Below are 20500 nucleotides of genomic sequence, written 5' to 3'. Positions count from 1 at the left end.
GTTTCATTCATTAATAATGATCACGAGTGAATCATAATATTCAAACAGGGAAAATTTTTTGGTCTACCAGAACATTTCAAGGAGGGAAATATATGGCATATGATTATTTTAAGAGGCAATGTTCTCGTGAACTACATGATTCTAGCTATTGATATTAAATTAACTACTTTTGCTTATTATTTATGTTCTTCTATATAATTTTAAAGCCTTATGTCGTGATCTAAGTCATGATGCAAGCCTTGTTACGTAGCTGCCAATTTTTTTTAATGGGATTTGTTGATGAAAGCAATGATGCAATTAATAAGCTTTATCAAATTTGAATTTTGGTTCTGTTATAATAATACAAGTCCAGTTAGATGCATGCATTTACATCTACGCCACGCTAATTAACCATGACAAAAGAAGTATTGGCTTGTTGTGATCAATATTTAATATATGTGATTGTGGAAATTTTAGATTACCTATTATTTTAGTGATTCTTTGTTTTAGACTTTGTATTACTTGGAGGACAAGTTATTATTTTTTCATGGTTTACTATATATAAAGGCAATAACATAGGGAGAGCCACACAATCCCTAAGCATTCTAACATTTCTCTCCACTCTCTTTCTTGCCCCACCCTCTTGATGTGATATATAATAGCACACAAATTAAACCCTCTTTTTGACAATTGTAGTATAGATATAAGCAGGGATCGTTCTAGGCCGGGGATTAGGAGGGATTGCTAATCTAATGAAAACTGACTCAAAGATACAAAAATATGCTTAAAAACACTTTAACAAACTCAAAGACTCTTAACTAAACCTATATGACTCAAAATAAACCCAAAAGACTCAAAACAACACAAAACAATCAAAAAGACTCAAACTAGACTCTAGGACTTACTTTGGACGAAAATTGAATTAGTTTTGACTCAAAACACTTAAAAACACACAATAGCTCAGATTCTAACCTAATTGACACTTAAAACAAAGGGGGGTTTTGGTTTTGACGAATTTGAATTAAAACAAAATAGAAACTAAACTAGACAAAGTTATGAACGAATTTGGGTATATGGATGGGTGATGAGATAGCTAGAGGGTCCTTTTCCACAAATGACACACTTGCATACAAATTGATTTCCAGTTGCTTTTCGATAAACCATGAACCTCAACACCCCAGATTAACCGTGACATCACTAATTAACCCTCAGATTTTCCTTAAGTTATTGGATTGGATGACATCATACGACAACCCAAAGCATTCTTCAAAAGTTCCCTACATGACATCATAATAGAGATACAATCAAAGATCATTACGTTCTATGAAAATCATAAGCATTGACAAAGCACTTGTAACTATGACATCATGATACTCATGCTAGGAATTTACTTAACATGATTGTGAAAACAACCTTAACTACTTGTGAATATAAGTTTGTAACGATTATGTGAAACTCCCTTATATTCTAGCCCCAAATTCATGCATGCAAACTAAGTGTGCACCCTTAATCAACAAACAAGAATAAGTAATCCATCAAACGGTTAAGTAAATTGCATTCACAATTTATGAAATCACAACTGGAATTAATCAATTCATATTGCAAATATAATCATGGTTTCAAAGTCTCCTCTAGCCAAAACAAAATTAATTCCTCATGTTTACAACAAAACAAAGAGAATATAAATTAAACATTGAAAACAAAGATTGAATACACCTAGAAACGCTCCAACAATCTAAGTTTGAATGGCCAAAACGTCCAAGGCTTCTCCTCTCTTCTTTCTCCTTCTTTCTTGCGGCACAAGGGTGTTTGGGTATGAATTATGGTGATGGATGGATAGGTTGGATGGTGGTAGAGGGTGGATGATGGTTGAATGAATGGGGAGAATGAGGAATAATTCGTATGGATGTGTATGGCTGTCTAGAATCTCTCATAAGTGCGGCAGATTATGTATATATAGAGGGAGAAAGGTTAAGGCAATAAGTAATTAATTTGGGAAGGTTTTTAGCTCCAAATCCTCAAGGAAAAAGGGTAACAAATCAGAATCCCAATGGAAAAGGGAAGGAAAGTTGCGGCATTGACTAGAATAAAAGGGGAAAGAAGATATGTGGCAGATTTTGGAAGAAAAGGGTAAGAAAGGTGCGGCATAGACTAGGATAGTGCAAGGAATCTTTGGTTTGTGTCTAAAATGCATAAGATACCTTCAAAGTTGCTGGAACTTAGGGATATTTAGGATTAGGAAAGGTTAAACCAAAATAGGAAACCTTGGCTTAACTTTCCTACTTTGATTAGGAATCCTTCTTTGACTAGGAATCCTTCTTTGACTAGGAATCCTACTTTGATTAGGAATCCTACTTTGATTAGGAATCCTACTTCGATTAGGAATCCTACTTTGATTAGGAATCCTACTTCGATTAGGAATCCTCTTGTGATTAGGAATCCTAACATCTTTAGGTCTTCAAATTCGTCCATTCCTTTTGCTCCAAGCATATGCTATCCATTCCAAGTCCAATTTTGCTCCAAAATGCACCTTTTTGCTTCCTTAGCCATATGAACCTGAAAACACACGAAAATAGCTTAAACTACTAAAATAACTATGAACTAACAACATAAATGTACGAAAACAAGCTAAATAAGTCGCCTAAATATGCTCCTATCACCTCTCTATACCCATTAGAATATTAGTTACAACATGTTCCTATGCTGCACTATGGAATTGGAAAGAGAATTTTTTGCTGCAAACTAGTTTACAATTATCATCACACAATTCAAATTCTTCTAAAACACATTCTTAATTGTCGATATTTTTTCATCCTTAATTACATGAAATTTCACCATAATGCATGAACCCAACTTTTCAGATTATGAATTATAAATTATTCTCAAATTATAATGACTGTTAAAAAAATAATAATAGTACTTTTTCTTCTGCATAGACTTACTAAAATTGACACACCCCAACCCGGAATGTCCACCTAAGCTCCAAATCGAGCTGTGTTGGCCGACACCAAGAAGGTGACGAAGTCATAAAGTGTAGTGAAGTGGAAAATGCAGTGTTCTAAAAATCGGCCTAGGCGGTGAAAACTCGCCGCGATTTAGGGCAAATCATTTCGAAAAATCGGTTTGGAGCTAGGTGGTCCTAGGTGGCTCTTAGGCGGAGGGCTAGGCAGCACCTAGGCGGTTTTTATTTTTTTATTTTTTATTAATTGTGTGCTTTTTTCTTTTTTGGTTTTATGGTGGTATACTTGTGAAAATGGTGTACCTAATTTGCAAATGATGGATTTACTACAAGTTCATCCAATAGTGAAACGAATTGGAGCACTTTTGAGGGGATACATACAAGGAAAAGAAATAAACTAGATACAACAAGTTTAAATAATTTAGTCTATGTCCAATCCAATGCAAGGATCATGAACAAGAAGAATTTGGTTTATCATCCAAGAATGCTCCTCATTATGATTATATGCTTACTATTTTTTAAATATTGAACTTTTTTGTATGTATTACTTTGTGTATTCTTCTACTTCTATTTTTGCATTTTATCATTCTTTTATTATCCATACAAGTATATTTTTTTTTAGGTGTAAGCATGCACTTATTTACAAGATATATAATAAATTTACATAAATCCGCCTAGGCCCTAGGCCCCTGCCTGCCGCCCGACTAGCGCCTAGAACCTTGGGAAAATGTGAGTAAATTTAAACTTAAAAGTGTTTAAATGTAAGAGTGCGCTTGTGAGCGGGAATGAACTCATTTCACACGTGATGTTAGAGCACAAGTACTGTATAGTAAAAGTGAAATAAGAATTATACCATCGAAGGTAATCTCCTATTCCAACATTTGCCAAGAATCCTCGTCGACATGAAAGCTCTGCTATTAAGACCATCTCCAACTCTTGGCCTAAAACCTAAAATTTGTAGCCCAGAAAATTTAGGTTTTAACCTAGAAACAGCTTTTCTGCTCCAACCCCTTATGGCCTAAAATTTTCAGCCCGAGATTATTAAAGAATAAATTTAGGCTAATTTTTTCTTTTAAGTAATTTAAAAAAAAAAAAATTATGTACACTATCCTAATTTTATTTTATGAACATTTTAACCTAAAAATATTTAGATTCCAATAAATATTGAAAAATCACTAAATTTTGATGAATTTTGAGTTAAATAGTTTTTTTTTTAAATTATTTTAGCCGTTTGACTTAAATTTGAACTGTTAGATCCTTTTTTTTTACCATCAGATTTGATTATATTCGATCTCAGCCGTTGGATTCAATAAACCATGGGGGATATGCCCAAGTGGGTGGGGTCCCGCTGGTGGTGCCCACACCATTTTTTGGGCTAAATCCAGGGCTATTTCTGGCTTGGTTTTAGGTTTTAGGTTTTGAGGTCCAATTTTCCACTTGGGATGGAATGGATTTTTTTTTTAGGGGGGGGGGGAGGGGAAAAATAGGTTTTAACACTTCGGTTAGAGTTGGTCTAAAACCTGGAGGGGCGAAAAACAAGGGTGAGTGGGCCTAAAAATAAAGCTTTGTAAAAACCTTTTCAAAAACGTATAACCCCTCACTGTAAAAAAAATATAGGTTCCAAATATAAGATACTACATATAGTATGAAAATGCTTACCGTAACCAGCAATATCTAAAAAATGCAATACTTCACAATAATTCGTAAATAAGCATATATTTCTAGTAATCATAATATCTTGCAGAAATAAACATATCATATCGAGTGCTCATCAACATATGCTGACACATGAGCTCATGCAAAGATATTATGTCATGAGTAGGACTGGGTGTAGTAGTGATTTATGCTCTAGTACTACAATCAAGTGAAGATTGGCACTATGTGCATCACATACGAGTCCTAATTGCCTTTAGCAATCTAGGACATGACTGACACCTATAATGGATCCAAAGTGAGCATGCGGTGCGATGTGAACATACACGTGAAGGCTGGCCCTGGCTCGAGCGTGTACAAACATGATGAGCATATAACGTAAATATAAATATGCATGGTAATTCGATAATTCTAGTCGACATAAAACTATTCATAGCCATAAATCTAATTAAGTCATCCCCTTATAGTAAGCTTACCTATGCATCCCATATGATTTTTTCATAATTTCCCAACAATACGACATTTCTTATAGATGTTAATTTAATTATGGCAATCACATAGGAACTTCGTTATTAGATGTATATTTGGAAACTAAACAAGTATATATATACTATATAAAAGTAAAGATTCACTCATAGATACTTGCGAAGTTGTAGCCGTTCGAACGAGGGAAGCTGAAGTCTCCAATAATAATCGCACCTAAGCATAATATTGGGACCCATTAGTAAAACTCAACTAAAACAATTAAATTTGGGAAAACGGGGTGAGAATTTGGAGGCATCAAAATACGCTAAGAAGGGTCCTGGGCAATTTTTTAAAAAGTCAACGGTTAAACCCAAAAAGTCAACCGAGTCGCCGAGACAGTCAACTACGTTAAAACTTTGAAATTTAACTAAATAATTTTCAAAAACAAACTTGGGGCATCGAAATTAGCCTATGAGGGTTTCCGAGAAAATTTTGAAAAAGTCAACCTAAGGAATATTCCAAAGAATATTCTAAGGAATATTTCAAAGAATATTCCAGGAATATTCTAAATCCATTTTCAGAAATGGGCTTGATCGGGTTAACGGGCCGAAGGTTTGGGCCAAGTCATGGATTCAGATTAGGCCCTTTTTTTTTATTTTTTTGGTTGCCGCTACAACCGCCTGGAATTAGGTATTTTGGCCGGGAAGCTACCACGGCTTTGATTAGCTCCAAAACTCAACTAAAATTCACCACTTAAATATCAAAATGAAGCTATGAACATAAGGATTCGAGTTATACCATTTTGGTTTTCAGCCGTGGTAAAAAAATGGCCAGAAAATGGCAACACTCGTGGCGTCATCGTCGAAAAAATTGGGGAGACTTCCTAAGCTAGTTTTTGTGTTCAAACGTCACCAAAAATCCTTAAAGATGTTAGGATCGAGAACTAAAACATGATCTAAGAAGCTTTGGGTTATTTTCGAGGCTTACCTTCGCCGGAAAACTCGAGAACTCGCCATAGGAAAATATGAACAGTGGCGGTGCCACTGTGTAGAGAGAAGGTAGAAAAAAGGTCCCTGCCTGGTTTGGGATCTTGACTAGGAAGGTTTTTAAGGTTGTGATTGTTGGTGAAGATGCTCGTCGAAATGGCGTGTAAGGCCGAAGGTAGTACTCTCGGAAAGGGAGAGAGTTAGAGTGAGAGAGAATCGGGAGAGATGAGAGGGACAAGAAAGAGACTGAGGGAAGAAGGAAGAAAGAGGTCTGGGAGTGTAGGGAGAAAGGAAATATGGCAAGAAGAGAGTGGAGAGTTTGTGATGTGTACGCCCCACGGCCAAAAATAAATTATTAAAATAATAAAATATCCACAAAAAAATATTAAATAATAATATAATAAATTTGAAAAGTATATAAAATATAAAATAGTAATTTTAACAAAAGTATTTTGCGGATTTGTAGTTTCGTAAAACCTCCATCGTAACTCCAATTTTGATTCCGCTTTCGCCTACGCGTTCGTACCGTCGAGTACTTCGAAAATACGATAAAATAATAGCTTGTACACGTCACAAAAAGATGGTAAACGAAAGTCAACAATCTTGCCACTAGGGGCATTTTCATCAATTCACTCTTTTAAAATTAATAAACTCGTAAAATTAGGGACGGGTTGTTACAAAAATTTAAAATGGGCATAAGAATATTTTTTTCTTTCTTTGATTAATAAAGAACCCGTAATAACATTCACTAGTAAAAAAAAAAACTACTTGCGCAACGAAATACCTTTTGTTGCTCAATGCTTCCTTGAGCGACAAAAAAGTCAATTTCCTCAAGCAAAAACTTAAAATAAAAAAAAAAACACAAAAAATAGAAAGAAAGAAAAAACCCTTGCACACCGATCAGAGGGGGCATTGAGGGGGAGTGAAAGGTGCAGTTAGATAGGCCCCCAAATTTTTGCCATCTAATATTATGTAATAATGTTCTATATTTAAAAATTGCTTTTCTTAGCACTTTAAAATCTCATTATGCACTGCTTAAAAGAGTATTTTTTTTTTCTATTCTAAATATAAAAATTTGGAGTGCAATGAGATATTTTGGGTATCAATAGTAACCTCCTAAAAAGGGATATTTTTCAATTTTATTATATAATAATGTTATATATTCAAGTGAAACTTTAAAGTTAGAGGTTTGAAGTTTTTTTTCATGTTTGGTTGTTGAATATTGAAATGCTTTTGATCATTTAGTGAATATTATATTTGTACCTCTTTTTACTTATAATTAATGACATTTGTAAACTTGCAATAAGTGAGTACTAAAGTTTGTTTTGATTTAAGTGATTATTTTTTGACATCAATACATTGTCCAACTTTTCTAAAACTATCTTAGGAAGGGGCCATTTTATAAATTTCACACAGGGCCCCGAAATCTCAGAGATGGCCTTGACAACGATATTGTTCGTCGCGCAAGGGCTTCAAATATAGACAACAAGAAAACATTTCGAAATGCGTCACTTATTTTATCAAAAATGATGAATTTGTGGGCATCACAAATAATTCCGTAAATTGATTATATTGATATATTGATATAGTCAATATGTTGTCTTTAGGAACCCAAAAAGAAATTTGTTACATTGTGCCATCTATGAACTAGCTTTATCTACTTTTTTATCCAGAAATTGAGCGTGACCCTGTAAATATTTATTGAAGATAATTTAGTTAGGTGACCATGTGATTCAATTTCCTTTTTCAAATAATGATTTACAAGGCATGTACATCAATTGTACAATTAACATGGAACCTCAAATATTGATGAACAGAACTCACATTAATAACTTTAGATTGTCAATCGCCCTTTTTTTTTTTAATTTTTTATAATCACGTGAATAATCTTAGGAAGCTTTATTTTGATTTGCAACAAATATCTTGAACGGGTGCATTTTTGTTTAGCACCATAAACTATAGTATATGCTCACCATATACTTAATTATCTGTCACGTGTTATTTTACTTAATTTTGGTTAATTTTTTCAAAATTCAAAATGTAACATTTAATGTGAAAGTTAACTAGAGTTAAGTGAAAGAACACATGGTAGATGATTAGGTGTATGGTGAGCATATATCATAGTTATGGCGTTGAGAACAAATGCTCTCTATCTTGAACAAATGAAAGGTCTCCAACTTGATCGTCTTCTTTGGATCCTTGAGAAGGTTCATCAGGGTTCCCATGTTATATAAGAAAACAGACAAAAAAAAAAAAAAAAAAAAAAATTCACAATGGAGTTTGGATGATCAAATAATTTACCTTCTGACGTTTTGATGATCTGGCGTTTGTGGTATAATTGATAGACTCCAACAACCAGCTAGACCTTGTACTCTTGAAAAATCACTCGTTTTTATAGAAACAAATTGAGCAACAATTGAGTTGTGCCTAGTCATAAGCTCCTTGAAATTTGGACTTGTAGCTAGGATCGGACGCAATGTCCAAATTTGGAGTTTATGTAACAAAAAAAACCTTCTTCATGTGGACTAATTATGCACAAACCTAACAATATGATGCTTGTTGTAGCCTATTTTATCTGACAAGAAGGAGAGGGCCGGTGGCAAGGGTAGAGAGAGAGGAGAGATGTGTTTGTATAATCGTAGGGGAATTGTGTGTTGAGGATATGTTATCCCCCCAACGTAGTGCCTTTATTTATAGTAGTAAAAGGAGAGAAGAAATCCTTCATCCCTAAGGAATACAAGTCCGTATAGGAAAGAATAACCAGAATCAAATCTAATTTAGGATTTACACAATCACACTTAAACTAGGAAAGTTCATAACACTTCCCCTTGAGTGTGTAAATACTCAAGGTAGATTTTAGCATCATGCAGAAGTTGAGGAAGTCGACTCGTAGGCACAAATTCTGGGAACAATGCTTATTCTCAATAAGGTAGGAACTTGCATATGGTAGTAAGTCTCACTAAAAATCCCTAAGGCTATGATAAAAACCCAAGTAGGGACAAAATCCATAGTCAAAGGAAAAGTGCCTGAGCAATGCAAAAGTCAAGAGAAACGTCTTCTGGGCGTCATTAGGGATATGACCAACCCAAGGTGGGTGCCTCGTTAAAACCTAGTTAGGTAGCAAAAACCCAGTAGGAAAAATACTCCTAATTGTAGGAAAAAAGAGTACATTAAGATTAAGCAAGTATACTTCAGGATACTCCCCCTGAGTTTGACACAATTTCAAAGAGAACTAGCAATGTTACAACTCAAAAAGTTTACGTATACCAATTCCTTGAACAAGCTTCTGAAACGTTGCCTTCAGTAGTGATTTGGTGAAAAGGTCGGCCAGATTGTCTTGTGAACAGATTTGCATGACTTCAATCTTCTGATGCTCTTGTTGTTGATGTGAGAACAAGAACTTCGACGCAATGTGCCTGGTGTTGTCACCTTTGATGTAACCTTTCTTAAGTTGTTCGATGCATGCTGCGTTGTCTTCAAAGATCCTCGTTAAGACATCTACATCAGGGGTAAAGATCACAAGAGCTTCGAATATGGCCCACAATTGCTCTTAACCCAAAGCATTCCCAAGTTGCTTCATGTAAGGTGAGAATTTCAGCATGCTTAAACGAAGTGGCAACTAAGATCTGTTTCATTAACCTTCAAGATATTGTGGTGCCTCAAATGGTAAAGACATAACCCATTTGAGAACGTGCATTATGCGGATCAGATAAGTATCCTACGTTGGCATAACCAACAAGGCAAGAATTGACTCGAGAAGAAGAGGGCGCGGTATCACTCAAAGATTTGTAGGGATAGAACAAGCCCAAATCCGTAGTACCCTTAAGGTAATGGAAGATGTCTTTTATGCCAGTCCAGTGTCTGCATGTTGGTGCATTACTGTATCTTGCCAAAAGATTAACAACGAAGGAGATTTCGGGTCTAGTGCATTAAGTTAAGTACAATAAAGCACCTATCGTACTTAGATAAGGAACATCAGGCTCCAAAACCTCTTCATCATCCTCATTCGGAGGGAAGGCATCTTGTTTTGCATCTAGTGATCAAACGACCATAGGAGTACTTGAAGGCTTCGCTTTATCCTCGTTAAAGTGGTGCAACACCTTCTGGGTGTAGTTCATTTGATGTGCTAAGATTCCATCCGAACGGTGCCCCTATCTCGAGACCAAGACAATATCGAGTCTTTCCTAGATCTTTCATCTCAAATTTCGACTTCAGGTGCGCGACACTTCTCGCGAGCTTTTTAGGAGTTTTGATAAGGTTCATGCCATCGACATATACTGCAACTATCGCAAAACCAGAATGTGACTTCTAAATGACCACACAAGGGCATAGTTCATTGTTCACATATCCTTGACTATTCAAATACTCACTTAGACGGTCATACCACATTCTTCCAAATTGCTTCAAACCGTAAAGTGAATGCCTCACCTAAATTGAAAGCGTGTTTTGGGGTTTGGAAATATTTGATCTAGTCAATGTAAGCATTCGGGAACTTTCATATAGATTTTCATATCAAGATCCCCACAGAAAGACACAGTTACTACGTCCATCAGTTGCATACTCAAATTTTTGGAAACTACCAAACTGATAAGGTAGCGAAAAGTAATCACATTTATAACGGGTGAATAAGTTTCATCATAGTCAATCCCGAAGGGTTGTGAGAATCCTTGCGCAACAAGACGAGCTTTATAACACACAATTTCGTTCTTCTCATTACGTTTCCTAACGAAAACCCACTTGTAGCCAACGGGCTTCACATGTGGAGGAGTAGGAGCTACAAGTCCAAACACCTTACGTTTTGCAAGAGAATCGAGTTCGACTTGGATTGCTTGTTTCCAGTTTGACCAATCAGTTCTACGTCGACATTCATCAACGAAATGAGGTTCAATGTCATCGCTTAACAGGATCTCAGTAGCTACAGTATATACTAATGTGTCGTCGATGATCATCGTACTTCTACACCACACATCAGCTAAGCTAGCATAATAGACTGAAATCTCATGATTCTCGAGAGGAGGAATCGTCTATTCAAGGATGCTTCCGTAATTTAGAATTTCCTCATGAGTTAGATAAAACGAGTAAGCGCTAGTCAGATTCACGGTAAGCTCTTCAGAAGCCTCTGTCGTGGGTTTCCTCTTCTAGGGGTATGAATCATTTGAACCAAGAGGTCTACCACGCTTTTGTGTAGGGGCAGATAATCGGTTAGCCGCTAATGTATGTGGATCACTAAAATTAGTGTCCCGGGCCTCTAGGAGGGACGTCCGCCATATATTTGGTACGTCCATCTTTGCAGGCACTTTTGCAGCTGGAATATGTGATCTTGTCACGCGCGCTAGATCAGTGAAAGCACCTGGCATGCTCTGAGCTATGCTCTGAATATCTAATATGCGCTGCACTTCAGTTTCAGACTAAGCGATGCGGGGATCTAAATGAGACAAAGTGGGAGTCGTCCACGATAATTCTCGTCGTTCTTCAAGAATGTTGAAGTTCTTATCATCCTATAACAACGAGAAGACTGTCTTATAGAAGTGACAATTCACGAAATGAGTAGTAAGCAGATCACCTGTCAAAGGTTCTAAGTAACGAATAATTGAAGGAGAATCATATCCGACATAGATTCCCATCATTCGCTGAGGCCCTATTTTTGTACGTAAGGGCGGCAAAATCGGTACATAGACCGCACAACCAAAAACGTGCAGATGCAATATGTCAGGTTCGTATCTGGTAACTAACTGAAGGGTGCTATATGGTTGGGTGGCAACAGGCCTCAGGTGGACTAACATGGATGCGTGCAATACTGCATGGCCTCAAGCAATGATCGGGAGCTTGGTACGTATGACCAACAATTGAGCAATCATTTGTAAGTGCTTAATAAATGCCTCTACCTGGCCGTTTTGGGTGTGATGGGGTACTGGATGTTGAACTTCAACCCCAATCGACGTGCAATAGTCATCAAAAGTTTTAGATGTGAATTCTATAGTATTATCCAATCAAATAAATTTGATTGGATAATCAGGGTGGTGAGCCCTGAGCTTGATAACCTAAGCCAATAGTTTGAAGAATGTAGCGTTCCTTGTGGACAACAACCACACGTGTGACCAACGTGTGGAAGCGTCAACCAAAACCATAAAATATCTAAATGGTTCGCATGGAGGGTGAATAGGTCCACAAATGTCCCCCTAAATCCTTTGTAGAAAAATAGGAGGATTCGAACGAATCTTGTCATAAGAAGGCTTAGTAATAAGCTTTCCTATAGAACATGTTTGACATGCGATTCCTTGAATCGAATCTAAACTTCGGGTTAGTGGATGCCCGTGTGATGATTTGAGGATACGACGCATCGTTATTCGTCCAGGATGTCCCAAACGATCATGCCAAAGTATGATTTCGTGCGAGGTCCTAGAGGTAGGGCCGGCCACATAGTGGCTTTCTGTGGGCGTATGGTCGTAGTATACAGACCACTCGGGATACGCTCCATCTTTTCTAGAATACGTTTCTGGCCATATTCGTAAGAAGTTATGCACAGAAATTCAACTCTGTTTTCTACGTGGGTTTCAGTGTGGTAATTGTTATTTCTAATGTCCTTAAAGCTCAACAACGTTCTTCTGGAACGTGGCGAATAAAAAGCCCCATCAATGGTCAAGATTGTACCATTAGACAACATTATACGTGTCTTACCGTATCCTTCAATCAGATTAGATGGGCCTGAGAGGGCTGTTAGAGGTGCATTCTTAGGTATGAAGTTAGTTAAATAGATGCGTTCATGCAAAACAGATTGCATGGTTACATTATCTACCAGACAACTAACTTCCCCACTAGTCATACCTAGAATGAAAAATTAATTTGAATTAGTCACATGCATAAAAGTTCTAAAAACAAATATCCATTCAAAATAATTTTAAGTATTCAAGGACGGAAATTAATTAAACCTTAATATCCAAAAAACAAATCACCAACAAATAATCCAAATATAAAGGAAAATTGTTCAAAATTTAACCAAAAACAAGGGGGCGGCCACTACTGTGGAATTCGGCCCCATGGTCTTATTTCAACTAAAAAATAAGTCTGTCTAAGATTCTAATCTTCCATAGGTGTGATAGCTTCCTGAAAGTCAGAAACCTCTATCTTCGTACTTTCCAGATCGTCCACTTGCATAAAGTTTTATTCAAACTTCTTACGACGAGAATGATACTTAGCTACAACCTTTTGGGGAGCTCGGAAAACACGAGACCAATGATCTTTTAAGTGCTTTGCCCTTATTCTTAAAGTTTGGGGCCTTGGAAGCGAGGTTAGGGCATTTCTGGGCTTTGTTTCCTCCCTTAGATGGGCCTTGACTCTGTGGACCTTGGCGGGATGGCTTCTGGCTGCCTCTACCATGCCTCTTTTGGTGTTTTGGGCATTGGTTTGTGCTATAGTGTGCTTCAAGCACAACAGTCGCCCCAGGAGGTTGAGCTTGATGATTATTCATCAAAAGGTAGTTTTGCTTTTCAGCGAGAAGTAAAACAGAGATCAAATCCGAGAACTTAGTGAACTTCTGAACTTTATATTGTTGCTGCAGAACAAAATTAGTAGCAGATAAGGTCGAATAGGTCTTCTCCAGGAGATCCTATTCGGTCAAAGTTTCATTACAAAACTTGAGAAGTGATCAGATTCGACAAACTTCATAATTATATTCATTCACAGACTTAAAGTCTTAGAAGCGCAAATGTTGCTAGTCATGTCTTGCTTCAAGTAAGAAGATGTCTTTTTGGTGATCAAAATGATCAGCCAAAGCGACCCATAGTGCTCGTGGATCCTTTTAAGCAAGATATTTAGTTTACAGAGCGTCATGAATATGTCTTTGGATGAAGATCATAGCAGTGGCTTTCTTAGCTTCGCCAACAGGGTTGTCCGTCTCATCTTCAATGGTAGGACGCAAATTTGTTGCAGTGAGGTGGAGCTTCACATCTTGGACCCATTTGAGGTAGTTCTTTGCAGAGACCTCCAAAGTGGTAAAGTCGAGTTTGTTCAAATTCAACATGTTCCTATCACAAAATAAAGGACAAGATGTGATTAGTGCAATGGAGAAAAAAAAAAAATCAATCCACTCATATATGAGTAGAACATTCAGGTTTTAATAGACAAGTATTGGTTAATATTCGCACGAAAAAGCTTCGGGCTTTCATGAGTGATTTTTTAATGAAAACTTCAGGTTTTCAAACAAGGCATGTTTATAGAAACTTTAGGTTTCAAAATAATTATGAACTTTAGGTTCACATGTTCTTGCAAACAAACGCAAATATATACACATAAATATGCAACAAGGAAATATGCAAATAGAACTTCAGGTCTAAAATTATAATTGAATTAATTATTTGGACTTCAGGCCAAAATTAAAGTGTGGGTGAAAAAATATAAAACCCATTGGCCCTAAAATAATTAGGCAATTAAATTCAGGGCCCAAAATAAGGCCTAAGCCCACGGATGGGCTTAATAAAAGGGTGCAATGCATCCCAAGCCCAAAAAACTAGGCGAATTTTGGTCTTGGTCTGAGTAGCCATGCAGGCCCATCAACACAAAGAGTGGCCTTCATTCGCAAGCCCAAAGTAAGAGCCCAAGAAGGGCATGGATTGGCAATGTAGTGCATGGGAAAGAGGGCAGGAGCCCAGATGGGCTCGATTGGGTCTTAGGCTAGGCGAATGGAGGGGGCTGCTGCAGGCAAGCCCAAAGAGAAATAAGCCGAAAGACAAAGCCCAATAGGGCTCGGGTTGAGTCCAAAGACACCCCAGCCATAGCTGGGTGGGTATGCCAAGGAAGAAAATCAGGGTCACCGCTTCAAGCGGCCGTGCTTTGGGACAACGATGCTCGGGGCGAGTTCATGGATCAATGGAGACCATAAATAGGAATGGGAATTGAGAAATCTCAACGTTCTATCAAAAACCCTAGAAAATGAATCGAAAAATTAGAAAAATTCTAACGAGATTCGAAGGAATCTTGGTCAATTGGTGTCGGGGACGAACTTCAAGCAGTCAAAACACGATGAGCCGTGGGTGGGGATTGGCTGCAGGCCAACCTGCAATAGGGGAAGACGCTGTGAAAGGCATTAGGGTTGCTGGGTTTTAGTCTTGGAGCCCTCAGTTCCAATTGGGGAACTCGCGGCTTGGCACGGCTCGGCCACCCAAGCTGCAGGCTTGGTCGAATGGCTCAAGGTCATGGGTACCCAGGTTGCCTTTTCCGATTTCTTTTGTTTTTTGTTCTTTTTCAATTCAATTCAATTTGATGCATATTCTATTCAAATATTTTAATGCATGTACATATATAGATGCAATTCATGGCAATATCAAATTCACATAAGTCAACAATTATGAATATAATGCATATACAATTTGTGTAGAATCTAAAATTCGAAAAACGTAAAGTTAGGTCATGCAATATGGTGAATGTTCATGCTATCAAGGCTGCAAAAATATCGAGATAAAAACCATTGTTTTGGAAGAACCTGATTGCGTGATGATAGGGATTAACTGGTTTGATGCAGAAAAACTTCAACGTTAGATTCCTAAGCGCAACGGTAAGAGCGTGTTGATAACGTGTTGTAGCCTATTTTATCTGACAACATTAGAGAGGGCCGGTCGCAAGGGTAGAGAGAGAGCAGAGATGTGTTGGTAGAATCGTAGGGGAATTGTGTGTTGAGGATATGTTATCCCTCTTACGTAGTGCCTTTATTTATAGTAGTAAAAGCAAAGAAGAAATCCTTCATCCCCAAGGAATACAAGTCCATATAGGAAAGAATAATTAGAATCAAATATAATCTAGGATTTACACAATCACACTTAAACTAGAAAAGTTCATAACAATGCTGAATATATTCATTTTTAATTGCATCATAAATAGATAGAGCAATATAACAACTATCTTTGTATCCTTTAATTAGATTGTCCATAAGATGTACATTCCTTTGCATGTACTCTAATGAAATCAATCACAATTGAGCATGTAACCTTTGCAAATTCGAAATGACATGTATGGTGTTTTTACAATCCCCAAGTTGAGCAATGAAAGGAAAACATTGTTCTTATCGAGACCCTAATTAATCATGCATAACATTATATAATTAGATTCATAAATAAAAGACAAAATATAATTCAGAATAAATATTCTCATAAGAAATTGGCAAAAAAGAAAGAAGAAATAGCTTGATTTTACCTCAAACCATTTTTATCTGATTAATTTCCGAAACCCCATATTCCAACAAGAAGCAACTTGCTCAATGCCACAATATTATGCAGATGATGCATTACTGTAGTGATGAAAGGAAATATATTTATACACTTTGGTGCGGGTTCGATCTTTACGAATCCCTTTCCCTTCTAATAACTAACAATTTACCACACTAATGCTATCGTTCGGTAAAAAAAGAAAAATGCCAAAATATTATGTACTAATTCCCTATACACATTATTGGTGTTGTGATCACGAATGAGAAATCAAAAGAACACAATTGAAACAAGTTATTTTGTCAGGAAGCTAGTGAGTACTGCTATTCCAAAATCATATATCACCTGGCCATGCATATACTACTTTGACAAAAAAATAAGAACATACAAAAAATATACAAATGGACAAGAAAAAATAGAGAAAAACCTTTTATGCGAGAGTCTTCTACGAGTGTGTGTACTTCAACTCTCAATGAAAGCACCAATTTGTGGATGCAAATTTCCGCCTCCTTCTTCTTGGATAAAATTTCACCTACAAAACAATTAACACCTTAGGGTCAAGGCCAAGAGCCTCACGCGCCCACGATAAATGGGGGGTGGGGGGCTTTGGCCGAAGAACCTCCGATACCAAAGTTAGAATTTAGAGAGAAAAGTGTTTAGAGAGTTTTTGGAGTTTTGCAAGAGTGAGGACTTAGGTTTTTAGAGGAAATGAGGTTGAATATATAGTGCATGGCCAGTCCCCCTCTTGAGAAAAGGTGGCCGGCCCTTTGGGGTATTTTTGTGTGAAATGGGTGATTTAATTGGTAATTAATGGATTAATTAGGAATAAATCCATTAATTAACCAATTAACTCAATTTATATGGAATGTTTTGAAGGTTATGAAATAATTACCTTGTGGAAAATATAGGATGAGGATGGATGAAATAACTTTGAATTTGTTACCTATTTTGGGTACTTTTGACTTGATTGTGGGATGTTTGTCCACCGCTCGCGTGTAGGAATTCTGGTGCTCCTTAAGGGTAATTTTTTCATTTTTGCCCAAAAATCCACGTGTTGCCTCTTGATTATTTTTGGCTTCACAATTATAATATAGAGCAATGGTCATTTAGGCTAATTTCGTAAGACTTAATCCAAAATAAAGAGGTTAAAGCGGCAAAAAATGGATGTAAATTCTAATAGGTTCTTTATTTTCTTATAAATATAAACTAGTAGATACATTGTTTCTTGTAAAAACTAATTAAACAACAGTTACATTATTTTCATAATATGCATAATATCATTTGTTAAAAAAAAAAAAAAAAAGATACTAAGAGGAAATTGGACTAATCCCTAAACTTGTTTAATATAGAGCAATGGTCGTTTAGACTAATTTCGTTAGACTTAATCCAAAATAAAGAGTTTAAAGGGGCAAAAATGAATGTAAATTCTATTGTAGTTAGTCAAAATGATCATTGCTCCATATGATAACAAGTTCAAGGACTCATACTCGATCACGAAGTTTTAGTTCAGTGGCCAAACCTCAAGTTAAGCAAAGTTCATAAACCATTTCTCCAATTATCTTAAGCCACATTATACTGTTGTCTAGTAATATTTTTCTTTACTTGTAAGTGAGAAGTCTTATTGTCGTCAAAGGCAAATTCGGACCAAATTATCACAGTTAGCCTATTATAAGGCTTAACTGACTCTCCCACAAAAAAAATAATTTTTAAAAGCCCAAAAAACATAGTCAAGAGTGAAGTTTTGCGTTTCATAACTAGATAGCTATGAGAGAGTTTTCTCATTTGAAGATGCCTGTGGAACTACGTTCATATCCCCGTATAATGCACTCACTTAAAATGTATAGTCAACACTCTCTCTGAATATAGTGACTTTATAGGCCACGAAAAGACAAAACACAAAATTAGGCGCATTTGTTAAAGAACATAAGCCTAAAAAGAAACAAGTACAAATTTAGGGTTAAATAGAGGACCAAATCAACTATTATACTAGTTTTGGAACCGAAAATAGAACTCCCAGTCTTGTTCTCCTGGACCTTGGGAGGTTAAAAATCGTGGTCACCTATTGTCGGGGACGGATTCACCTTCAGGTAAGGTGGATCGGTTGACCCTCCCAAGCTCAGAAATCTTCTATGGAAGAACTAGGTGTTGCCTTTTGGAAATTTGAGATATTCTTGAAAACTGCTCTCCAACTACTCGACGAATTACCTGTATGGACACTGGGTTGAGTAGATGCTAGTCTCGTACTTTTATATGCATTGTTATGAGCATTTGTCGGTAAGCTCACTCGGCGTACATTAGCATATGCCGACATGCTCACTCAAAAGCCATTGACATTAGTTGACATGCTCGTTTGGAAGTTGTTGGCATTTGTCGACAGGCATGGAATATGACTTGATAAATGAGCCCGAGCCTACCAAGGCTCAATGAAATGCCAATTTTCTTGTGATTCCGTTCAAAAAGTTCTACACGCTGCTCGTGCTAGTCTTACTGAGTCCCGAAAATAATATTTCTTGAATCCGTCACTGCCTACTATTCGATAACAATTATGATCATTTGACATTTGTTGTTACTTTCTCTTCACAGGTAAACTAAAACCAAACAATAAGTGACCATGATTTCCTTAAAGCTTGGACTTCAGAAGAACTGGACCCATGCAACTCCATGAAAACACATTTGTTACTGAGTCTCATTGTGACCAACAAGACAAGGATGGTAGACTTGCAAATATACCCCAAAAATACGCATTTATTCAAATTATTAGAAAATCCAGCAGGAGATTACCATAAAAAATAAAATAAAATAAAAAAAAGAAAATTAATCTCAACAAAGAAATTAACAAGAAATCTCTCATTAAAAAAATTATTACATCCATAATACACACAAAAGCACTACAACAAATGAAATAAAGCAAAAGATGTAACCCACCTTACCATCATTATCTCAGCTACAAATCAGTCAACATATCCTCCAAAAAATAGTCATCTATCGAACCGAACCCATTAAGCAATTCATCAGAAAACTCAATATCCTCGTAAATATTGGAACTCGAATTCAACTCCCTTCCCTTCGACGACGTCGTCATGCCCTCCTCCTCATCCTCTTCTTCCTCCTCCTCATCATCATCCTGCTCCATAGCTGTCACAACCTTACTCCCACCACCACTCTTCTCGTCCTCAACCGCCGGCATGTGACCTTCGAACAACGCCATGTGTCCGAACAGTTTGCTCTTCCTCGAGAAGCTCGTGCCGCACGTGCACCGCCACCTAGCCTCGCCACAATGCTTCAAGTGGCTCTTCAAATCCGCCACCACCGAGAAGCTTTTCTTATTGCACCTGTTACACGAGTACATTTTTGGGCAGTGGCTCCTCTTGAAGTGATTCTTCACGCAAATCACCGATTTTAACGGCCGGAACTTCCCGTGCTCCTTGTTCCGGTTGCACCCGACGTACGGGCACGAGAACCGGGAATTCCTGCTCGACTGGGCCGGGGTCTTATCCGGTTTGGCCAACGCCTCGGGGGTCTTGAACCGGTTCCCGTGAGCCCGCATGTGCATTCTCAAATTCGCGTCTCGCTTGAACCCTTTCCCACAAATCTCGCAGTAATGGATGTGCTCCGCCAGCAGCTCCATCGCGTCCACCTCCACGATCTCACCTCCGTCTCCGTCACCCTTACCGCTATCGTTCTCTTTTACCTCTTTCTTGACCTCGGGAACCTCGATTTGAGCGGCAGGTGTTCGGGTCGGGTCGGAATAGGGTATCGGGTTCTGAGAGAGAGCCAACAGAGCGGCGCCGTTTGAGATGATTTCGTGGATGGCGGAGGCGATGCCGGCGGATACCATATCCATCTGGTCCTTGCTGACTAGAGCGTTGGCGTGGATTGAATCAGTGAGGAAGTACTGCAGGGAATCCATTCTTGTTCGGACCATCGAGAGATTCCGGAGCGGGACTGCCGGGTCCGTGTCCTCATTCAAAGACTCGACGGAGCTCTCCGGCGGAGTATGAAAAGGTTGACGCGGAAACGACATAGTGCGGACACGATCACAATCTCAACTCTCAAGACTCCATCTCCAAGAGTTCCTTTTTGTCAATACTTCGTTGTGAAGTGCTGCGAAGCACGAGCAGAAATCAGCACAAAGATGGGGGCCACCGAGCAGGTGGCAAAGGTGGGGCCTCACGGAACACGTGGCAAAGGTCGGTCATGTGGAGCAGTTGAATGAGGCGGAGAAATGTGGTATTGTTGGTTCTGGGTGCTTCGGTTAAAGT

At 37.7% G+C, this 20500-nt stretch overlaps 1 protein-coding gene across 1 annotated transcript; it reads right to left on the bottom strand.

Annotated features, from left to right (window-relative positions):
• Positions 1–19066: 19066 nt before the first annotated feature.
• On the bottom strand, positions 19067–20500 carry LOC125476236 (zinc finger protein STOP1 homolog). Its single transcript, XM_048582102.1, has one exon. The coding sequence runs from the start codon at positions 20260–20262 to the stop codon at positions 19183–19185; it is 1080 nt and encodes a 359-aa protein (XP_048438059.1). The 5' UTR covers positions 20263–20500; the 3' UTR covers positions 19067–19182.

Source organism: the organism of the source record quoted next, unplaced genomic scaffold (genome assembly GCF_019419815.1).
Source record: "Pyrus x bretschneideri cultivar Hongxiangsu unplaced genomic scaffold, Pyrus_bretschneideri_v1 Contig18, whole genome shotgun sequence".
NCBI classification, from domain to species: Eukaryota; Viridiplantae; Streptophyta; class Magnoliopsida; order Rosales; family Rosaceae; genus Pyrus; species Pyrus x bretschneideri.
The sequence above is the reverse complement of the archived record's forward strand: the minus strand, read 5'-3'. Positions and strand labels throughout refer to the sequence as shown.

Coding starts and splice junctions, on each gene's coding strand:
- LOC125476236 (XM_048582102.1), bottom strand. CDS start 20,262: ATGTCGTTTCCGCGTCAACCTTTTCATACTCCGCCGGAGAGCTCCGTC.